Below are 24,127 nucleotides of genomic sequence, written 5' to 3'. Positions count from 1 at the left end.
TCTTCTCCAGAATCAGCATCACCATGGTTAAATAACATAGCACACTGTCTATGCCAGACATTTGCTGTCAGTGTAGTAACTGATGAGATGACGTTACGTTGCATTTTGTAGATCTGGAGTCTTAGAAAGCTACTATTAGTGGTAGCAATAATAATGACAAAAGTAACAATGGCCACCTCTCACTTTTGGTGAGCTTATTGTTCACGGCAAAAGAACTCAGAAAGGGCAGATCTGAGGCTCAGATGCAAGTCTTCTGATGCCAAGTCCAGAGTTTGCTCCACCCACAGAAGACGGGTCTCTCCAACAAGACCATAGCATGCTCCCAGCTGCGAAAGGGGAGAGAGGGTTACAGCACCGGCTCGGCATTCAGATGGTGTGGTTTATAAAGTGACTCAACATCTGTCATTAATTAGAGTTCTTGTTCCCATGGTGATGGCTTATTATTGCTAGGCTGATAAGATGACCAATTCAAGAATACTATCTTCCTCCCTTTCCCTCTAACTCTTGAACATAGATTTTTCTCTTTGTTTTCTTCCTCTCCCCTAACATAATTGATCATTTGCAACAAGGTAGGATATAGTGTTCCTCAGTCAGCGACTCCCTATTGGATCCCTGATGATAATCTTTGGAATTTTTTCCCTTTTGCTCAATGCAGAGTCTCTCTCAGACCAACTTGCATTTGTCCCAGACATTTACTGACTCTGATCATGAACGAGTTAATTACTTTCCTTGGGCCTTCCTTTTTTATCTGGAATAAGGGATACTGCTGCTGCTACTGCTAGGTCACGTCAGTCGTGTCCGACTCTGTGCGACTCCACAGACGGCAGCCCACCAGGCTCCCCCGTCCCTGGGATTCTCCAGGCAAGAACACTGGAGTGGGTTGCCGTTTCCTTCTCCAATGCATGAAAGTGAAAAGTGAAAGTGAAGTCACTCAGTCGTGTCCGACTCCTAGCGACCCCATGGACTGCAGCCTACCAGGCTCCTCCATCCGTGGGATGTTCCAGGCAAGAGTACTGCAGTGGGGTGCCATTGCCTTCTCTGGAATAAGGGATAAGAAGGTCTAAACAGCAAGGTTCTTTTGAGAATTTGATGCACTAAATAGGAAGGTAATAGCACAGAGCTTGGAATGTGGTGGATACTCAAGAAATGGCAGCAGTTGTGATAGTTAAAATAATACCAATAATAATTATTTACAAAGAGATGAGATGAGACAGATTTTGAGTTGGCAGTTGGGGTCATTTTCCTTTCATTCATCAATCAAATTTGTCCTTTCATTGAAACTGTTCTTTTCCCTTTAGAGCCCTTATAGTATATTCCAAGATACACTATATATTTATTTGGATTTACTTTTTTAATGGTCTCTTACACTCCACTGTAAATGGGATGAAACCTGGTACAATGGTTATTTTACACATTGTTGCACCTGGGGCGGGGGTGGGGTGGGGGGAGGTTGTATTTGTAGAATGAAATATAAATATTTACCATGCAGTCCAGGTCAGTCTCTGTGTTAGGGTCTGGAGATTTGGAAATAACTAAATAACTAGATTAGTTAACTAAATAACTAAAACTAGATTCTTACCCTTGAGGCATTCACATAAGGAATCGGTGAAAACTGACCAAAAAAAAAAAAAGAAATGGGGCATTCATGCCTGATTCCCAAAGGTTTTTTTTTTTTTTTAAATAAATCCAGTGACATAAATGGAATTAAATCTCTAGTAATCTTCGAGCACAAAACACCAATGAAGAGGGTGGTATGGATCTCTCAAAGCTCTAAATGCCAAGAGGGATTCAAACTCACGGTGTTAAGCCCCCAATCAGAAATTCCCCTTGAAGCATACAGTTAAAAAAAGAAAGAAAGAGAAAGAAAGGAAAGGCTTTTCAGAGGGTTAGCTCACAGCTCCTCCCAGGACAGTCTGATCCCCTAGGCTGGTGAAGCAAGAGGTCAGATCCCCAGACAGAAAATCAACCTCTAAGAGTCACTGGCTAGAATTTCTAATTCACCAGTGCCACAGCACACAGTCTGTCTTCAGTCAAGGAGGATGGGCCCAGAGGCTTTAGCTTCCCCAGCCCACTGTACACAGTCAAGCTACACACCCGCTTCCTCCAGGAGCACACAGAGAAGCCTTCAACAGAGAAGCAGGCACGGGGGTCTCGCTGGCAGCCCTTGAACCCATTTTTTCCAATGGCCTGGATCTTCCATTCTGAACTCATTTTAATTACTGTACTATTAAGTATTTGTGTTGATTACCTTAATATATTTGGGGTTATTGCCTCTGAAACAATTGAGAGCCCGGCTTCTTACGTTCAGCTGGGACCCTCGGTGAACAGGAGACGTGGCTCGGCTTCTGTGTGTTTACACAGTGGCCTCCTAAGTGGTCCACCACTTTAAACTGTTTGAAAATCAAGACCTAATTTTTTCGGTGTAGATGAGGAATCTGAGGCCTCAAGTGGTAGACCTCTTGTCCCAGGTTATATACTGAGTTGTTTAGTAACCAAACCGACTTTGAGGATGGGGACTTTATCTTTGGAAAAAAGAGAGTACCTGAGAATCACAAGGAACAGTCTGGAGTGAATGCCCATGAGAATGGGGAAAGCTGTTTTCAGAGACAGAGCTAAGAAATAGGTGGTCTTGCATCAGATTTTACCTGCTAAGGGTTTTCAATCCACGTCTGTCCACAGCAGTACTTCTGCTTTAAGTGGCTGCTCAGCCAGATCAAGGGAGACTATACATTCTCTGTCAATTTCACCTCCTTTGTGGTACCACACATGTTTATGCAGCACTCTCTACTGGTTAAGGATGAAGACTTCTGGGATCCTTCCCTGGAAGCCCATACCCAAGTGGGGTAAGCAGACACTGAAACACTGAAGGGCAATACTAGAGATAAGCACAGGCTTGGGTGGGGAGTGTAGAGGTGGGCCTGACACGAGGAAATGTCCCAAGGCAATTTCACAGATGGGTTCCAGTATTATTCCAGTGGAGAGACTACAGGGTCAGAACATCACCCAAGTATATCTTACCAGCTTTGTGACCTTGGGAAAGTATTTAATTTGTGATTTGACCTCCTTATCTGCAAAGACCTCTTTATCTGCAAAGCACTAGGAATATCAGAATTGAATGGAATAGTTGTGAGGATTAAGTGATTTAATCCACAAAGTCACATGCACAATGACTGGTGAAATGACATGAATACCCTCTGTTATCCTTTTAGGAGCCCCTTGAAGAGCAGGTTCCTAGTTCCCCACCACGTCACAACATGCTGGACTCACAAAGCCTGCTGCTTCTCAGTAGTCTAAGCACTTGCTTGAGTCACCACTTTAGGGCTGTCTATAAATTTTTCCTCTGTAAATATCTGTTAGTCGTGGTTAATCAGCTTACTAAGATGAAGACAACCGCTATAATCCAATTACCTAAACCAGTCTGGTCTCTCAGGATCCTTCCTCATCAGAGATGCTGACAGGTGAAACTGACATGGCCAACTTGGTAGGAATTTCAGTCTGATCAACTCCATCCAACATACAGGCTCCTCTGGGCAAGGTGTCAGTTGAGACAGGGAGGGGAAGGAGTAGGATTTGAGGTGGGGTGAGGGGGGTTGCTTGCTTCCCGTTATCTCAGTGGCCTTGTCTCAGAAGGTATCTTCATCCTGAAATTCTCAAACATGATATGCTATAACACTCTATACACAAATGTTCTCTTGCAAAATAGGATACTTTTCCAGGGGCATTTAAAGACTTTAAAACTGTTAGATATAAATAATCAATCTCTGTTGTTACTCTCAGGTTGAATTAGTTTACAGGTTTTATTTTTTAAGTGGGAAACAGTATTATCATCTAAGAAGCACTTGATGTTGTTGATTTAAAAAAAAATGAGACTATTAGCCTGAAACATTAAAAAAACAAAAAACAGCTGACAGAGTTGCAGGATGTTGGGCAAAGCACGCTCCCAAGACTCCTGATCAAATTCCTAATAATTTGTTCATAGTTGATGACCCCCATTCCCAGTCAAGTGTGGTCCTTATGTATCGAGCTTTTTCTTCTGTTCCTCATGAACTGGGATGCTTCCCTAGGAGCTGAGTTGATGTCTCTTCTGTCTGTGTTGTTCCTTTCCTTTCACTAGCATCTCTGTCTGAAAAGTCCACTTCCTACTGCTTCTCTGCTCCTCCTAAATTACCATTTCCATTTCAAGCCCTACTTCTTCTACAAAGTCACACTTCTCTTTCCTGCCTGTAGCTGTTACCAGGGAGTAGATCATGTAACAGCACTGTCTGGTTTCAGGTTGCTTCATTTTTATTTTTCTAGCCTGTCAACTCCTTGAAGGTGGGGAACCTGGCCTTGTTTTTCCCCTTTTTCTTTTTTAAAACTGTAAAACATTTGGCCTTCTATCACATAATCCAGTACTTTGACGTCACCAGTAGGAATAGTGTTTGCTTGGGGACAGGAAAACCTGTATTCAAATTTCAGCTTGAATATTAACACCTAGTGTGACCTTGGGTAAGTTCTTTTCACTTTCTGTTTTCTCATTTGTAAAACTGAAGGCAAGAAAATTTGCATATAAATCTATTGTGAGAATTAGGGGAGAAAAGGCTAACTATTGATTCTGCAAGGGAATGTCTACAAGACCAGAGAAATACGAGTTTTGCAAGTAGCTTTCTTATAATTTGCTTTGAAACAGGAAGAAAGTTTGGAAAATCTTGAGTAAACGATATGTCTTAATAAACATAAGCTCCGAGACATACAGACTTAAACTAATGCCACTACTTAATAGCTACGGGATGCTGGGCAAATCGCTTGTCCTTTCTGAGTCTCTATTTCCTCACTTGAGTGATGAGAATAATCACACATGTAATATAATGACTCACTTAGAATGGTCCAGAGTTCTGGTTCAAGAAAGAGGAGTTTCTATTCTTTTCGACTAGACTCTCCCTTGACCTGGGCCCGGTTCTGACCTGTACTCCAGCCGTGTCTCCTGATGGAAGTGGTAAGCTATGCACAGCCACTGTCCTCAATGCCTGACTCAGAGTTTGATTATTCAGAGCTGGGTATTCACTAGAGTTGCTAAGGTCAATTTTCTTGTCTGTTTTATTTAGTCAAAGTAAACTGTTCTTCATGAGAAGCAGCCACTCTTCCTCCCACTGGCCTAGCCCATTCCAACAGGCAGAGAGAAGGGGAAGTGGATTCACCGTAAGGACTGACTTCTCTTTTAATATTTAAAAGCAACGGTATCATTAGAGTGCAGTCAGGAGACGCGAAGCCACTCTAGGTCATTTAACAGAAAGAACTGAGCGCAAGAAATTGTTTTCACTGACGACAGAGGAAACTAAGAAGCCAAACTGATGATGCCAAAGGAACTCAGAGGTCAGGGATGGCAGAAAGCTGCTATTCCTCTCAGGGGTCAAGAGCTGATGGGAGGCAGTAGTGTGACCAGAGATAGGGGCTAGGGATGTCAGGCTGGAGCTGAAACCAACTAAGGGCTGAGTGCTCAGCACTGGAACCTGAAGGGGAAGGCTGGAAGCTGGAATCACAAAGGAGATGCAGCTGCTGCTGCTGCTGAAGTAAAAGAGAGCAATGACCTGACTTCTCCCTGTTTCCTGCATACCAATCTCCATCACTATCTCCCATTAACCAAATACTAAAACTAAACCAAAAACAGTGCTAAATACTACTTAATGGCCAGTTGCAAGAGAGTCCAGGAAATGTAATGCACAGGTAGTAAAAAGCTACCTGAGAGCAAACAGGAGGTAAATGAGTGGCCCAGCCGTCTTTTAATAATGTACTTAAAGAGCTATAACAACATGTAATTTACAGTCAGCTAATAAGGAGAGGTATCATAAACATTTCTCTAACTTTGTAGAATTCTCACTGAAAGTTTATTCATACCAGCCACTGTGCTAAATACTTTCTACATATTATCTCATTTAATCTTCACGGCACTCTTTTTGAGGCAGGCGCTTTAAACAGTCTCATTTGTACAGTGAGAACACCAGTTTTGACAGGAGAGGTAAAGGGATTGACCTAACGTGCAGCTTTAGCATCTGAACTCAGGACTGGAGCCCAGACTTCTGTGACATCTGAGTCTGTGCTCTGAACTATGGGCCTATTTATTGCTTATAATATGAATCATACTTCTAACAGTAAAAGGGAGGGTACTAGATAAGCTGAACATGAAACGTCTCATAATTACTGGGAGGATATTTTGAAGACCTACACTTCTAGGGCTGAAAGCCTAGAACACTCTGTGAACATTAAATCTGCCCTTTAAAAAAAAATAGAGGTTAAGAAAAAATATATCACCTAATGCAGTTTATAAAAGTCCATGGTGTTCCCTCTTGAAGGCAACAGTGTATTTTTGCTAGGAGGATGCCAAGTTCACTGGCCTCTGTAGGCTTGCTGTTTACTGACATCTGATAGGCTTCAACATCTGTTGCCCTTCTCGATTGATGGCTGCTTCATTTTAGCACGTCCCTGATGCCAGGCTGGTAAAAGCTTTAGTACTGAGGTCTTCTAAGATACTCCTAGGTCAGTGACACAGCTCTGTTTGTGAAGCTGGCTGAGGGAAGGAATATTCAGGGAAGAGTGGTAAGGGACACGCCATCCATCTACCATGCTGGGTATTCAGTTTTACCCTTGGGTCAAGCGACAGCTCCACAAAGTTATAAACCTGGGCAATTCTTAAGTTCAAGTCAAGTTTCAATGTTCTGCTCTGGACTCTTAACAACTTAATATAGGATGAATTCTTCTGCTGCTTCTGTAAAGTTTCAAAGAAGGATTTCTCAGTTTGTTTTTAAAGAAATGGCAACTTTGGAATTTGATAGCAGGGAAGACATAGTCTCTTTTGGAGAATGGGTGTATACTTCCTTGACTCCGTGGACACTATCTGACTTGACCTATTTCCCAGTTCTGTGTTGGCTGCTGGGAAGCTCCAAGTAATCCCCTTATTTCAGGGTCAGAGACCCACAGGCCAAATCTGCCCCATAAATCTGCTTGGTCTGGCACTCACCAAAGCAGGGTTAAAACAACCTGAATGGCAATGTCCTTAGGCAAGAGTATACATTCTCCAACCTGCAGAAGAAATCATCTTGGCCTTTGCTGGTATTGTCCCAAGTTTATACAGACTAGTTGGCACCTGAAGGCATACATATTTGAGGATCCCCTAGTCTAAGTAGTTGGGGTATTCTCTTTCTACATAGCTTCTAACTTGTGTTTTATTTTGCTTAGTTTTATTCTGCTTAGCCCTTTATTATAAGCTTGCTCAAATCCTTTATGGAAGAGGAGTATGAATGATAAATACACTGTTTTCTTCCCAAAGCAAAACTGCCAAGATGAGTTCAAGTAGCTGCATCCATTGCATCCAAGGGATGATCATTTCAGGGGGTCTCTTTGGCCTGCCCCATCTGTTAAAGGGAATCCTGTTGTTCCTTCAAGCGGGAGAAAAGATTTCTTCCTCATTAGCAAGTGAGGGGCCTGGACATAATCAAGTGACATCTTCCCTACTTCTAGCATATAATATGTAAATTGAGCTCCAGGTGCTCTCTGAAGCACTGGGCAGCAAGGGAGATGCAGAGGGTAAGCCTAGAGTTAGACAGCTAAACAGGAACCCTCCTCTCTGCACCAGCCATCCATGTGACCTTAGGAGCTCATCAGCATCTTGATGCCTCCATTTCCTGCTTTATAAAGTGGGATGATGTTACTACCTACTTGACTGGGTTTTAGGTAAAGATTAAATCAATACAGGAAATAATAACAGTATTTTTGTGTATGCAGAGTATTGTGCTAAATGTGCTTTCATTCACAGAATATTTGCAGTTATTCAGTGGGGTCAGTTAATATGGCACAGAGGCTGAGAGAAATGAAGTATCTTGCCTGTCGGGATGGTTCACCCAGCTAGCAAGTCAAGGAGATGCCATCACCTTGAGTGGAATAAGGTGACTTACACTTTTTACTGCCCCATTTGATTTCCTCTTATCTTGCCCACAACAGGTGTAGCTCATTTGCCCTCTTCCACTCCCCAGACTTGGCAGGCAGTTGCCATAACACAACTGAACTCCATCAGTTATTACTATTTATTGTGTGGAATTAAAGTGGAGAGAGATTTGTGTAGGACTGAAGTATATGCTCCTTCCTCTACTTCCAGAGAAGAGACTCCAATGCAAAGATTAAAAGCCAGCCTGGGTCACATGCCCCTCCAAACAGAGTTCCAGCTCTAGAGTAACTAATGCTCTATGGCCTGGTTCAAATGTCCCCTTCTCAGAAGGACACTCATAGCCCTAAGGCAATGGAAGACACTCCTTCGTGGTACTCCACTATCCAAGTATAGTTAAGTAATAGCCAACATTAAATAGACAGGATTCTGCTTTGTTGCTGTTTAGTTGCTAAGTAGTGACTGACTGTTTTGTGACTCCATGGATTATAGCCCACCAGGCTCCTCCGACCATAGGATTTCCCAGGCAAGAATACTGGAGTGGGTTGCCATTTCCTTCTCCAGGGGATCTTCCCAACCCAGGGATCAAACCCACATCTCCTGACTTGGCAGATGGATTCCTTACCGCTGAGCCACCTTGAAGGCCCGTTCTACCCTTACAGGTACTCATGTGTTTGCCTCTTACAACACAAACTGTGAGATAGCATATCATGATGCAGATATTATGGTTAGGCTTACAGATGAGGGCTCTGAGGCACAGAGAAATTAAGTAAGTCACCCAAGGTAAGTGGCAGAGTCATGATCTGAGCCCAAGCCAAGGCCCACTGATCCTTGCCATTACACTTAGTGCTGACTTTTTCATAACTGTATCTATCTGCCTGTGTCCATCTTTTCCCCCCGAGATTGGAACCCCATGGGTCCTGAGATGTGTTTAATTCTTCTTTGTCCTGCTACCATCTGGGACTGTCCCTGACACATGGCAGCCTTCCTCTGATGAGCTCTAGGTCAAACAATGAAGCAGGGAGCCTCAGCACCTGGTTGAATCAGGCCCAGACACATGCCTTTTCCAGATCCAGCCCACTGTTATCTGACAGCCCAGCTATCACAGCCCACCCTATCTCCAGCAGCAGAGGGAGAGCAGAAAATGCATCCTGACATCACAGGAAGGACCCAAATAAAAGGTGCATTAATGGGGGCAAGAACAAGCCAGCAGAGTGATTAATTTGGCCTCCTCTTCAATATTATGTTTACACAAGTTGATTATATAGCACTTAATTACTAATTTGCCCTACTTAAACCAAGAGTGCTTTTAATTTTTAATGAGATAAGGGAATGAGATGCCTTCACTTAGTAAGGAGCAGCTATTTTATTTCCTTCGCTTGTTTTGCCCAGCCAATTAATAACATTTCTAAGGAAATGTATCCCTTGCATGAATTCTTTCTCCTCATCTTCTTTCCAAACTCCCAGATTAAAAAAGAGATAGAAACAGACAAGAGGTCCTTAGAAACAAACTGACTTCACCTTCTGATCTGGCTGGCTGGGTTGGGAAAGGCCTTATAAAACTGAGTGACATGGGATCCATAAATGGTTCTTTTTTTTTGGGAGTTGGGGTGTGTCTATTCCCAGAAACCATGACTTGGTTGTTACCGACACCAGAACACGGCTCTGGACCTCCAAACAAGGCAATCCCACCAGAATTCTGCATTGTTTCCTAAGTATTAATGTCAGATAATTTTAAGCGTGGTCCTAGGGCAGCCCATAGGAAGAGCATGGGTTCTGGAGTCAGCTCTGGATTTGATCACCACCTCTGCTTACTTGTTAGATGATGTATTTAAACTTTCTGAGCCTCAGTTTCCTATCTGTAATGGTGAGGTGAATCACCTATTTTCAAGAAATAAATGTCATCTCCAGTACCTTAGCACACTGCCTATCTCAGAAGAGGCACAGACAGTTTTCCTATCTTTAGTGGAAGGTAAGGGAGGAAAATAAAGGCAGATATAAGGGGGTTCTCTCTGTCATCTGCAGAGCTGGCAGATCTGATCAGGGCTACTTAAAGGGGCTGTCCATGACATAATGACAAAAAGAGTTGCGGCAGAAAGTAAACACACTGATTCTTTCACTGAGAATACTGTGCTATGAACAAAAGGTCATAATTGAGTTACATTCTGATGCAAGTGCTTTATCTCATCGCAAATCTGTAACAAACCATTCACAGATTGGCCTCTGGTCTGCAGACAGACCTGCCCAGCCCAGTCTGGATGACTGCAGAGGATGGCGGTACATGCTCCTGAACACTCTCTCCCACCCTCCTCTGGGCTGAGCCAGGCTCATGTGTATGGACCGTATTAACAAGCTTCCTTGACCTCTGACTTTGACTGCACCCAATGGAAGCCTGACAGCCAATCAGTGAGAGGGAAGAGAAAGGAGTCAATAATCCAGCTCTTCACTTCCAAGGTCACTGGCAAGACAGCTGACTTGGTAGCCTCCATATAGTCCTCTTCTGGGATTCAGAGGTTCTAGGAACTGTGTTCCTCCTTCACCTCTTAAGGTCCAGCTCTTACAGATTCCAGTGTACTACATCGCCCCTTGTGATTTCTCCACAGCCAGTCTACAGTCTGTAAACAGTCCCTCTACTAAACTCCCTACAACTATCCATTTGAGGGTATCTTCTGTGAAGACCCTGACTAACACAGTGACATTTTAATGTATATTCAAATTCTAGTTGTCTAGAGAAGCAGACTCACAGATATAGAGAACATATTTGTGGTTGCCAAGAGGGAGGGGGAGTGAGGCAGAGATGGATTAGGAGTTTGGGATTAGCAGATGCAAACTACACAGGATGCAAAATACACAGGATGGATAAACAACAAGGTCCTGGATAGCCGAGGGAACGATATTCAATATCCTGTGATAAGCCATAATGGAAAAGAATATGAAAAAGAGGGTATACATAAGTATAACTGAATCATTTTGTTGCACAGCAGAAAATAACACAATACTGTAAATCAGCTATACTTCAATAAAATACATTTTAAAAAATTTTTAAAAAGTAATGGTAATCACACTCAGCCCCACAGGAGTCCACTTCCAAGTATGATTAAGTTGAACAATCTTCAGCTTTGGAATTCTAGCCTAGGCCTTGGATTCTGGCTCCCACCATTTCTAGCCTTTGACTTTGGTAAGTCACTTAAACCTTCCTACCCTGTTTCTTCATTTGTAAAATTTATGATGATAATAGTATAGGAAATTTCCTTATGAATCACTTTTAACATGATATTAAATTTTTAGATGTTAAAATTTCTTTGATATGTATATGATTAGAGAGATGACATCCAAGTTTCTGTACCCGTAGTACTTTATGGCTCACTGCAAAGTATCAAACATTTCCAATAAGTAACTGTAATAATGATATTTTTCTCTCACATACATCTTGATCATTTGCCTCAATGATGCAATCAGAAGTCTTTCATAGATTTCAGAAAGACCTCTAAATATTCCATGGCTCTGAATCAATCTTCGTCCAGTGGCATCTATGTGCGCATTTATGTGTGTGCACGTGTAGGCATTTTTAAGAACTTTTCCCCAATTACAGACAATTTCTGATTTAACTAAAGGTCTTATCTTCCCTCATGTCTTATTTGCTTCTATAGCTTAATTTACGGTGTTGAATATTAAATTTATATTGCACAGATCTTCTATTCCTAACATCCTAAAGAGAAAAAAGCCCAACTTATTCATTTCTAATTTATTAGAAATTTCTAATTATTAGAAATTTCTAATTTATCCCAACAAGGAAATTCACCATAAAAAGTAAAAGCATAAATGATAATTAGAATGATGAATTAAGTATGTATAGACATTCATTTCTACAAAATAATCTAATATATTTCTTCAGATTTGTACCAGTATAAAATGTTGTCTTGAACAAAATTAAGTCAAAGAGAAGTAGGTAAACTTTATTTTAGAATTACAGTTCTGAAATCCTCCTAAGCCACTAAAGGACTCAGTAGATATTTGGCTATTGTTTGTTTTTATAAAAGCCCAATTCTTAAGTTCCTGAGTAAAAACTGCAGGAGGAAGGAGATATTTGAAAAAAATGTTTGTTAGCCTAAACCTCTGTGTTAATAACAATACCATAAAAACTGTCTTTTAACTAAAGTTCTTAATTAGTTAAGTGCTTTTTTATATCTATCTCTATAAAAAGTAAATGGACAGGTTATGATTAAATACAAAAAGATAAAACACTACTGGGAACATGGTATGCAGTCTTCTCCAAACAAAAGAAGTAGAAAGCTTCCAAACCAAACAGAGTATGTTTCTTCTTTTTATTTCTACAAGTCATAATCAACAAAGTAGCAATGATAAACATGGATGCTGATTATTCTATTATCCATTCCACCCTAGAAGGGCAGCTGAGCTGCCACATGGTAATCTCTGCTTTTTCCAAGCAACAGATATAAAAAGCATGGTTTGTTGGAACAAAAAGAACAAGGTTATATGACCTCTCCATGCCTCACTGAAACTCCAAAACTTTGGCCACCTGATGCGAAGAGTTGACTCATTGGAAAAGACTCTGATGCTGGCAGGGATTGGGGGCAGGAGGAGAAGGGGACGACAGAGAATGAGATGGCTGGATGGCATCACTGACTCGATGGACATGAGTCTGAGTGAACTCCGGGAGTTGGTGATGGACAGGGAGGCCTGGCGTGCTGTGATTCATGGGGTCGCAAAGAGTTGGACATGACTGAGCGACTGAACTGATGCCTCACTGTCCCCATCTGCACAGTGGGGACTGTTAACATCCACTGGTTGCTGCAGAGATTCTATGAATGACAAACCAAAGATTCCATGACTGACATAGGATGGAAAGTAACAGGCCTTGATCTAGGATCACCCTATAAAGAGCGGGAGAGTCAAATGTCATATATCTTATATATTGAAATAATCTCTTAAAAACAGAATTCCAATTTTGAGCTATTTTTAAATATTTATTTATTTTTATTGGAGTTGGTGATGGACAGGGAGGCCTGGTGTGCTGCGATTCACAGGGTCGCAAAGAGTCGGACACGACTGAACGACTGAACTGAACTGGACTGATAGTTACTTTACAATGTTGTGTTAAAGTTTCTGCTGTACAGCAAAGTAAATCAGTTATATGTGTACATATATGTTCTCTTTTTTAGATTTCCTTCCCATTTAGGTCACCACAGAGCACTGAGTAGAGGTCCTTGTGCTATACAGTAAGTCTTCATTAGGGGATCTTAGTTCCCCAACCAGGGATCAAACCCATGTCCCCCTGAAGTGGAAGCACTGAGTCTTAACCACTGGGGAAGTCCCTAATTTTTGACTTTTATATCCATGATGCCATTTTGCAAACCGGATTAGAGTAAGAGATATGTAATTAATCAGGACCTGAATTTGTGGTTGGTTGGTTGTTTTTTTTGAGTAGGAGCAATTTTCAAAAAATATAAGAATGTACTGTTAACCAGGTATGGCAGTAAGTATAAAGAATGTTAAGGGCAATATCACATTCTTAATTTAATCCTTCTTTAAATTAATTACCATTTCAGGATTTTCTGTTGATTTTCTACGAGGCACTCCCATATGGGATAGGACATTGAAAATCCAATCAGAGGCCTGAATCTACTTAATAAGAAACCAGAATCTCATAGCTCTTGAAGCATATGCTTATGCAGCAAAGGGCAAAAGGCTACTAAAGAGAGCTGACAGTATCAGGACCATATGTGAAATGAATGGGATTTTAAGAGGCCTGGGAATGAAAACCAAATGAAACTAAAACTCATACCAAAAGACTCCTTACACACAAGAAATGTGAGCCCTGAAATTTCACTCACTGTTGGTGGGAGTATAAAGTGCTAATATGTATCAAAGTCCTAAAGCTTGGGCAAACTCTTTGACCAAACAACTATACTTCCATAATTTAGTTTCTGGAAATAATTTAGGGTGTGGTGGGCAAATTTTAGCTACAGAGATGTTATTAGTTGCAACATTCCTTAAAACAACAGAGACAACCTAAATATTCAAAACTAGAGGACTGGAAAAAATAAGTCACGGCATTTTCTATGGGGCAAAAAATTATACAGCCTACAAAAATGATAAATATAGATGTTTACTATGTATTTTGGGGTGGGGGAAAAGGTTATAAAACAATATGCATTGTATGAATACATTTCTGCAATCAATAAAAGTACAAAGTAATTTTAAAATATGGACCAAAGGATTAAAAGGACAGAAACCAGAATATAATATAGTGATAGTTTTAGGATAGCAATATCCTATCCTAAAACTTTTCATACTTTTCTTTCAGCTTAACTGAATTTTCTTATTTTTCCCAATGAACACGAATTATTATTACTTGTATTACAGAAAAAGGAAAAAACTCAGCAAATTAATATTGAATGTACCAAGAAATGGGATGGTTTCATATTTCTGAACATCCATTATATAAATCTATCCGTCCTTCCAAACCTCCAGAAAGCAAGATCATGATAATCAACTTTACTTTGCAAAATGTAAAACTGGTATTTATGGTGACAGAAAACCAAACAGAACTAAAAAGCACAGAAAGTTGACTCTCACAAAATAAAGCAGACTGGAGACGTATTGTGTCACATACAAAACCACAGGCTTTGAAGCACATAATAGGTGATGAATATAAACTGGCTCCAAATGAAGTAAAACCTCGCAAAAAAGAACAGAAAGGAGGAGAGGCTTTGGCTAAGTAGTGAGGGTGTTTGCAAGGACTGACCTTGAGGGTAGACCACTGCGGTCAGCGTGGATCGTTTATCCTGTGGGCACACATTACAGAAAGGGTGAGTAATCACCGCTCTCCACTGGCCGCTTACACGTATTGGTCTGCGAGACACAGGAGTCTGTCTGGAACGTGACAAGGAAAGCTGATGGTGGGAACACATGGAGTCAATGGTTTTCAGAGGCAGCAGCCCTCACACCATGGGAGGAAAAGAGGTTTTGATTAATTGGTTGATTCCAAGGGCTTGTTTTCCTTACCCTGAAAGATGGCTGAATTCATTCTGATCTCCTGTCACCGTCTCATTTTGCTGATTTTTGCTTTAGAGGCTTCTCTCTACTGCTTACCCGCCTCCTCCTGAGGTGGGGAGGGTGGGATCAAGATAAATAGCACTGTTAGAATTAAAGCTTATTTTATATAAATAGTCTTGGGGAAAAAAAACTGCCTTATAAGATAAGAAATTACAGGAAGCTAATGACTTCTGCAGAGGGCCTGAAGGAAGCAGAAAGTGGAAAGCCATGTTGTATTTCTGCCTCTTTGCCATTGGACTGAGTTTTTCTCTCATGGCATCATGAACCCGGTTTCTTGTTTTATGTGTCCTTTGCATTTCTCAGAACTTCTCTATTGTCTGTGCTTAGAAAATGGAAGTGTGCTGATAGCTCATAAAGTTATTTTTTCTAGTTTGTTAATTTTCCAGGACCTAGGAGCCTACAGAATTGTTATGGGATGCTCCCAACTTCTAATTGTGATTATTTGCATTCCAGGACATTCAGAATTAGAGAGGATCACTTTGAAGTGCACTGATGGACAGAGGAGCAGTGGGTGACCTTCTAGGGATGGGGGAGAGGTCAGATAGAAAGATCATAGATGCCAAGACTGCCTGTATTCCATGTTTTTATGACTATAAGGAGGGAGGAAGGCTGGGCGTTTGTGGGCTGGGGGTTGGGGACCCCTGCTTTAAGATATTATTATTCTATTGTTTAATGTGGCTGGATGGCTATATCAATACCCTTTGTGAGACCCTAATTTGAAAAGGGAAGAGTAGGAAGACTCTGCGGAAGAATCGATGCTTCTGAACTGTGGCATTGGAGAAGACTCTTGGGAGTCCCTTGGACTATAAGGAAATCAAACCAGTCAACCTTAAAGGAAATCCACCCTGAATGTTCATTGGAAGGACTGATGCTGAAGCTGAAGCTCCAATACTTTGGCCACGTGATGCGAAGAACTGACTCATTGGAAAAGACCCTGATGCTGGGAAAGATTGAAGGCAGGAGGAGAAGGGGACAACAGAGGATGAGATGGTTGGATGTCATCACTGACTCGATGGACATGAGTTTGAACAAGCTCCAGGAGTTGGTGACCAACAGGGAGGCCTGGCATGCTGCAGTCCATAGGGTTGTAAAGAGTTGGACACAACTGAGCGACTGAACTGAACTGGGGAAGACTTTAGCCGTCTAAAGGGAGGGCAGACAAGGGCAGGGGAAGAAAGGAAGACTCTGAGGATGAGAATATGAATGGATAAATAAACAAAGGGTGGAAGTAGGAACTGTCAGTGGAGTGCAAAATTTGAATAGCAATGGACCTTGTAACTTGAGTAATCTCTCTCATTAATAACCCATCAGAAAATTCCATCCACTATCCCTTTCCCTCCAGCTGATACACTTTCCCCAGAATTGAAATATATAGAAGTGTGCAATAGCTATAAGTAAAATTCACAACTCTAAGTTCTTCTGATCTGTTTGTACTGGCAAAGGAAGGCATAGCACTCTATCCCTGGCTGATGTCATCCATTCATGGGCCTAAGAATTTGGGAAATTCTGTCTCCCCAGGCACGTAGTCTGGGTCTTTTGGAGTCTTCTTATCCTTTCCTTCATCTGAAGGAGATGCCACTGGCTAAACATATGAAAGTCAGCCCATCTAGATAAGAAGTGAAATTCTTTATCCAGCTACCATATGTGTAGCCTATGAGAAGACAAAACATATGGCCCATGGGAATCACTGAGTTGCTGGCAAGCTTTGCTCAGCTTTCTTAAAGGAAGGGGTAGCAGGCATCCTGAAGATCAAGTTAGGACCTATGAAGTTCAGGTTTGAAGTTTGAAGTTCAGGTTGAAGAATATGAATCACAGGGAGGAAGTTATTCTGTTTCACCTCAACCTGCCAGAGTCCTGATCTGGTCCCCAGACCTGGGGCACAGAGGTTTGCATCTCTTCTTTAGAGAGAGATGAATGAATCCAAGTGTACATGTATTTACATTTCCAAACATAATCATTATAACAATGTTGATAATTATACCTGGGCTTCATGGAGGTTCATGGAATCAAGACTGCTGGGAGAAATATCAATAACCTCAGATATGCAGATGACACCATGCTTATGGCAGAAAGCAAAGAACTAAAGAGCTCTTAATGAAAGTGAAAGAGGAGAGTGAAAAAGTTGGCTTAAAACTCAACATTCAGAAAACCAAGATCATGGCATCTGGTCCCATCACTTCACGGCAAATAGATGGTGAAACAATGCAAACAGTGACAGACTTTATTTTGGGGGGCTCCAAAATCACTGCAGATGGTAACTGAAGCCATGAAATTAAAAGATGCTTGCTCCTTGGAAGAAAAGTTATGACCAACCTAGATAGCATACTAAAAAGCAGAGACATTACCTTGTCAACAAAGGTCCGTCTAGTCAAAGCTGTGGTTTTTCCAGTAGTCATGTATGTATGTGAGAGTTGGACTATAAAGAAAACTGAGCACTGAAGAAGTGATGCTTTTGAATTGTGGTTTGGAGAAGGCTCTTGAGAGTCCCTTGGACTGCAAGGAGAACCAACCAGTCAATGCTAAAGGAAATCAATCCTAAATATTCATTGGAAGGACTGATGCTGAAGCTGAAACTCCAGTAGTTTGGTCACTGGATGTGAAGAACTGACTCATTTGAAAAGACCCTGATGCTAGGAAAGATTGAAAGCAGGAGAAGAAGGGGATGACACGATGAGATGGTTGGATGGCATCACCGACTCAATGTAGATAAGTTTGTGTAAACTCTGGGAGTTGCTAATTGACAGGGAGGCCTGGCATGCAGCAGTCCATGGGGTCGCAAAAGAGTTGGACGCAACTGAACTGAACTTCATGGAGGTCACTGAACCTTTCAAAGGCGCTATCTCAGCAGTCCCACAGGTGTGGCAATTCTTAATTAAACATTTTTTTAAAAGGAAATAAACAAATGAAACAAGCACCTGGAGAGGTCAAGTGGCACTGCTTGAAGATGTATAACAACCACACACAGAAGTCAAGACCACATGGGTTCTCTCTGGCATGTGATGGCAGGTAAGATTCAGGTCTCTTGCACCTGCGGGCTTTCTTTACTAGATTATAGTGTCTCCTAAAAATAATCAGGAGAGGCACTTAATTTTGTGGGTTGAACAGGGGATGGGAGCTTGTCTTTAAAATGTGGTAAGCCTTGCAGTTGCTACTCAAGTCACTGATTCCAACATTCAATCTACCTTATCTTAGATACTTTTCTGGAAGACTAAGGGAGAATATTATGTAGTGAAGAAGACGTCAGTGTGGGATGAGGCTCAGTTTCCATCTAGGAGAAGATGTGAGTGGAATATTCTCAGAGTTAGAAACTCCAAATATGACTAAAATATCAATGAGGAGCTATAAGTCATGGTATGAAGAATTGGACAGAACAGTCAGATCATGTCACACTACTCTGTTTTGGCTGTAGACAATCTCCTTGTGACCAATGACATTCCTTTGCAGAAAATTCACCCTTGAACATATAAGAAGCCAAAAAACATTTTTCAAGAAAAAAGAAAAATATAAATAAAAACAGAAAGAAAATCGGCAGAGGATATATATGACCTTGATTTCAATTTTGCTTTTGTCCCTTATTAACTGTAGCCTTGGGCAAATTTCTTAAAACATCTCTGAGCCTGGTTTTCTTCATATATAACACAGGAATAAAAAGTCCTACCTGGAGACTGTCAAGATTAAATGAGGTGTCTTCATCTGCTCGGGCTGACATCACGAAATACCAGATTGAGTGTTTAAACAACATAAATCTATTTTCTCAAGGTGCCAATATCAAGGTGCCAGCAGGGTTGGTTCTGGTTTGCAGATGGCTACCTTTGGGCTGTGTCCTCACATAACACAGAGAAAGCAAGGTCCAGTATTCTTCTTAGAAGGGCACTAATCTCACCATAGAGGTCCCACCCTCATGACCTCACCTAATCCAAATTACCTCCCAGAGGCCACATCTCTAAATATTATCATGCTGCAGGATTCAGGATTCAACATTTGAATTTTAAGGGAAAAGAAACTTCCAGTTCATAATATGAATTAACCTATGCAGAGCCTTAGTAAGCATCTCTACTGCTTTGTTTTAGCAATTATGCTTCATCCCAGGGAGGGCGAGGCAGCTAGTTCTGAGAACATCTTCATCAATCAATACATTAAAATAAGTCACTGACATTTCAACAATAAATACCTCCATGTGACGTTTCTGACAGTTACCAGAAAATCCAGAAAAATGTTGAAAATTCAACTCTCCCATCTTTGTATAAAAACTCCAGTTAAAATCCACAAGCATAAGACTGATCTATACATCAGTGTCTCTTTTGCTGTCTCGTACACAGGGTTATTGTTACCATCTTTCTAAATTCCATATATATGCGTTAGTATACTGTATTGGTGTTTTTCTTTCTGGCTTACTTCACTCTGTATGATAGGTTCCAGTTTCATCCATCTCATATGGACTCTGTGGGAGAGGGAGAGGGTGGGGAGATTTGGGAGAATGGCATTGAAACATGTATAATATCATGTATGAAATGAGTCGCCAGTCCAGGTTCGATGCACGATACTGGATGCTTGGGGATGGTGCACTGGGACGACCCAGAGGGAGGTTATGGGGAGGGAGGAGGGAGGAGGGTTCAGGATGGGGAACACAGGTATACCTGTGGCGGATTCATTTCGATATTTGGCAAAACTAATACAATATTGTAAAGTTTAAAAATAAAATAAAATTAAAAAAAAAATCCACAAGCAGTCATGAATGGGTTCAATTCTTTGGAAGAGATAGTTCATAAGCATCAGCTTGAGAGGCTTGGACAGGGTGCAGGGCATTACACTTTCAAAGTGTTGGAATGAGACCCTTGCATGTGACCATTTCCAATATGTACCCTTAAATTCTGTAATCTTTCTGGATCTCTGTTGCCCATGTGGGTTGTGAGAGGTACCAGGAAGATTATACGAAAAGCACCTAGAATAGTTCTTGGTACAAAAGGAGGTTACAATAAATAAAGCTCTCATTATTGAGCTACTAATGGAAAACCTGGCTTCTAGTCCCAACCTTGAGACCGTGGGCAAGTCACTTAAGCTCTCTGATGCTCAGCTGAACAAACACTTCTTCAACTTTCAGTTACAGCTTCGGAGCCAGACTTCTTGGTTTTGGCATTTACTAGCTGTTTCAACATAAGCCAAGTTATTTAACTTCTTTTGCCTCAGACTCATCAACTATAAAAGGGGGATAATAGAGCTGTTGTGGGACTGAATGTACATTCCTGATTCAGAGAAAGAACTCATGTGCTCCTGATTGTTATTATAGATAAAGAAACAGAGTGAACAGCAGATCACAGAACTTGTAGGAAGTCAAGTGAGGGCTGACTGCAGAGCTTGTGCTCTGAGCCCTAATCCATATGGTTTCTCTACCTTTTTGTAAACCTATTGTTAGCCTTATTATTTTACAACTCAAAATCTCTCCATAAAACCCATGTGTGAAATGTCTTTTGCAATTTGGTGGGAGGAAAAGCTTTGTCTCCCAAAGAGACTAATATGCTTCCTCTTTTTGAAAATAAGAATTATGCAACTTATCATGTGTTCTTTTTTGTCTTGGCTGCCAGGAAGCTCAGAGTCAAATTGTGTGCTCCATCATCACCAGCAAGTTGTTTCCTTCTTCCTGTATCTCTGTTCCTTATTTTTTTCTTTTAATTCCCTTTTACAAACATTTTCATTTGTGTCTCTTGTTGAAAGAGGCCTTGGAGGTATTTAAAAAGTGGTAGGTGGAGATGAAGGAAGCAAATAAAAATCAGAAATTCACATGAAAAATTTAAGTTTTCTACCTTACCTGTTTCACTTGCTAAAAGAAAAAAAAATGGGGAAATTTAGATGAAATCATGTAAGAGCTATTTTAAAGGAGGAAAAAAAAAAAAAAAGAAAGCCAATAGAAGAACAGAACGACTGACAGTAACGAAGGCCAAGTCAAATGAAAACTGCAATAAATACGTCTGAAGCTAGAAGTGTTTGTGCTTTCCCTGGCTGGAACCTATCATTTCTTAATTATATCCTGTGTGTGTTTTGCAAGACATGAGCTGCTGTCAAGACGAAGGACAGCCCCAGACAGGGGCGGGGCCACGGCCCACCCCTTGGTCCTCACATACCTGTACAGAAGCGAAATCCCCCGAGGCACAGGCCCCCAGAACAGCAGCGCCCACAAGTACAGACTCCACCTCTTGCGACAGGACCACAGGCAAGCCTGCGCAGAACAAGGCCACACCTTGGTTAGGGAGCAGGGCCAGGGGAGCCAGTCAGCAGCCCCGGCAGCACAAACACCTGATGTAGAGGCAGCGGCAGGGCTCCCTCCCTGCCCCCTGCAGTTCCAGTTCTGTAGGATTACCTGCCTGCCAGTACCATAGACAAGGGTCCCTTGGGAACCAATACACACACACACACACACACACACACACACACACACACACACACACACACACCTCAACTCAGGAGACCTTTCTGCCTAGGGTTTCTAGGCTTCTGCTAGCTGCTACCTGCCATTTCGAGTAGTTTTCTACAAACTTTTCTGAAGTGCTCTACTGAGCCTATGGTAGACAGAGATGAATCTGACTTCTCTGCTACTCAGGTCTCAAAGCGGAGATGGATGAGAAAGAGACAGAGGCCTCACATGGGGTTCAGTCTATAACTGAGATGCACTAAGAAAAGGGAAGTGTGACAGAGGGTGTGATGAACCTTGGAGGCGGGGGTGCTCCTACATCTCTCAGAGTGCAAGCGAAAGCCCTTACCAAGGCTGACAAGGCACTCCAGGACCAGGGCTACTTCTCCCACCCTGACTGGCTCCTCCTCTCCTCCAGGCCGCATGATCCTGTCACCTTGCTCTTTCCTGAATCAGCTTCAGGCCTTGCCTGTGCTGTTCCTCCTGTCTGGGTCACTTCCTTCAGGATGTCCCTGGGGCAACTCCTTCCTGCAAGTTTGTGCAAACATGTCTTCCCATTGTGGCTTTCCTGGCCATCCGAAGGAAAATGACAACTTACCCACAACATCCCTTATCCCCCTTGACTTCCTCAATGCCCTCCAACACTGTATTATTACTTCTCTGGTTTTCTGTCTTGTCTGCTAGAACACAAGCTCCATGAGGGCAGAGGCTTTATTTTGTCCACTGCTGAATCCCTAGAATTGAGACTGGTATTGAGCACATGTAAGCGCTTATATGATGAACGAATAAATTTTTGAGATGGGGAAGGGGGTCAGAGCAGTGGAGCTCAGGATTCAATAAGACTATGAAGGATGAGTAGGGGTCCACCAGGTAGGGAGGAACACTCCTAGCTCAAAGTGGACTTAAGATGAATAGGAATAATTTAGAATTCTTAGTATTTTATATGTGTGCATATGAAAAAAAATACATAAAATATAAATATTTTTGATAATCAGGAGATGGCAGCAAACTCCACAGAGGTAAGCTCTGTGGCCAGACCTGTAGGATCTTCCTTTACTCAAGACATTGTTTTTCCAAAGACTGGATTTTTCTTCCTGTCTTTTCTGGGGAAGACTTCCTGGACATAGCCTCCTCTGCCCTCCCACCATCTCCTAACTCATCATCCCACTCCAAGGTTGGGGCCCTTTCCCCAGCTACCCTTGATGAAGGGAACAGGGGACAGAATTCTCACACATATCCCAGCAGACTTAGGAATACCAGCACCATCCACAGGGGCAGTGCTGGAGACTTTGCTGATAAGATGGGGTGGGGTCTCTGGGAAAAGCTCAACCTGGTTCCACTAGCCCTGTGTTCTTCAGCAAGTCATTTATACACTTTTAGCCTCAGTTTCCCCCTGTGTAAAACGGGGATAATAACAGGTTTGCTGGAATTTAATGGGAAAGGGTACGTGCAGGGCTCAACACAATCCCTTTCAGAATGGTGGTGTTAGGATGAATCTCAATGAGGGGTGAGGGCCTTCTAGGTGCACTTCACCTGGGCTGGAAAGTGGACCAGTGGGGAAAGAATGGGGGAGATGCCCATCAGTCGTCCAGAAGGCAGGAGAGACACCAGGCCACGTGGGAGGGCTGTGTGGGCCACACGTGGAGAGAGCATGACAAGCCTTTGCAGAGTCTGGGGATCGTGGGGATGGGAATGTGATCTTGACCATCCCATGGGCTTTGGACTTATCACATGACATCATCCCACATGCTGCTTGCCTCCTAGCCTTTCTTTCCCTGGTAAAGCCTCACTGGTCTGAGCAAAGAAGAACTGCTCACGGCCCCTGTCCTCGGGAATGGGACTCCAGGGGGAGCTGGGTGGATCCCCTCTCAGCTCTCCAGTTGCAGCCCAAAGTACTCTGGAGTCAGGCTGCCAGGGTTTGAATTTTGGCTTCCTCCCTGTCTTAGCTGTGTGACCCTAGGTGAGTTATTTAACCTCTTTGTGCCTGTTTTCCCAGCTGCAAAATGAGGTTGAAATTCCACTGATCTCACAGAGTTGTTGTGAGAATTTACAAGCTTATTTGAGCATTTTTAATACTGTTTCGGAACATTCTCATAAAAAATTGACCCAACTTCTATACTTAAAAAAAAAAAGTGATATTGTAAATAAGGCACTTAAAAGAGTTTGTGGCTTAGAGAAAGCACTAAACTGGGCTTCCCAGGTGGCACTAGTGGCAAAGAACCCGCCTGCCAATGCAGGAGACACAAGAGATGAGGGTTTGATGCCTGGATTTGGAAGATCCCCTGGAGAAGGGCATGGCAACCCATTCCATTATTCTTGCCTGGAAAATCCCAAATTCTTCATGTTTATCCGATTTGGGTCCTGGGACACTGACCTGTATGGACCATGTCTGCAGGCCCCCTGCCCTCTGATCACATCCTTGACTGAGCTCATCTGCAGTCAGGCGGCCCTTCTTCACGCAGCCCCTCAGCCCCAGGTGGGTTACCTCCCGCCCTGGCCCCTGGAAGCCTCGGGGTAGTTAGACTGTGAGTAGACTCATGGTACTGCCTGGTGGCCGGGGTTTCCCTCAAACCTGCCCATGCCTCTAAACAGACCCTTTACTGGACTTATCTCCAGTTAATCCAATGTGAGTGTGTCATCTGCTCTCTGCTTGGATCTGACTCATACTGACACCAACGTCCTCTGGGTCTCCTTATCCTCTCTGGAGAGTGGTCAGAGCACAAGAA

The 24,127-nt window shown here is 42.3% G+C and overlaps 1 protein-coding gene across 26 annotated transcripts in view; it reads right to left on the bottom strand.

The window, feature by feature from the left end:
- FGGY (FGGY carbohydrate kinase domain containing) overlaps positions 1 to 24,127 on the bottom strand; it is a 532,748-nt gene that overhangs the window by 96,557 nt on the left and 412,064 nt on the right. For all 26 annotated transcript variants that reach the window (XR_015160120.1, XM_086390249.1, XM_086390248.1 and 23 more), the window contains one exon: positions 21,115 to 21,209. Coding sequence is in view for 25 of the 26 variants with exons in the window: in XM_086390249.1 (XP_086246375.1) it covers positions 21,115 to 21,209 (95 nt within the window). In the remaining variant the exon portion in view is untranslated. The remainder of the gene's footprint in view (positions 1 to 21,114; positions 21,210 to 24,127) is intronic.

The sequence above is a fragment of the Bos grunniens genome, chromosome 3 (assembly GCF_055505025.1).
Source record: "Bos grunniens cultivar Pamir isolate PY7600 chromosome 3, Bosgru_T2T1.0, whole genome shotgun sequence".
NCBI lineage: Eukaryota > Metazoa > Chordata > Mammalia > Artiodactyla > Bovidae > Bos > Bos grunniens.
This window is presented reverse-complemented; position numbering and strand designations above follow the sequence as displayed.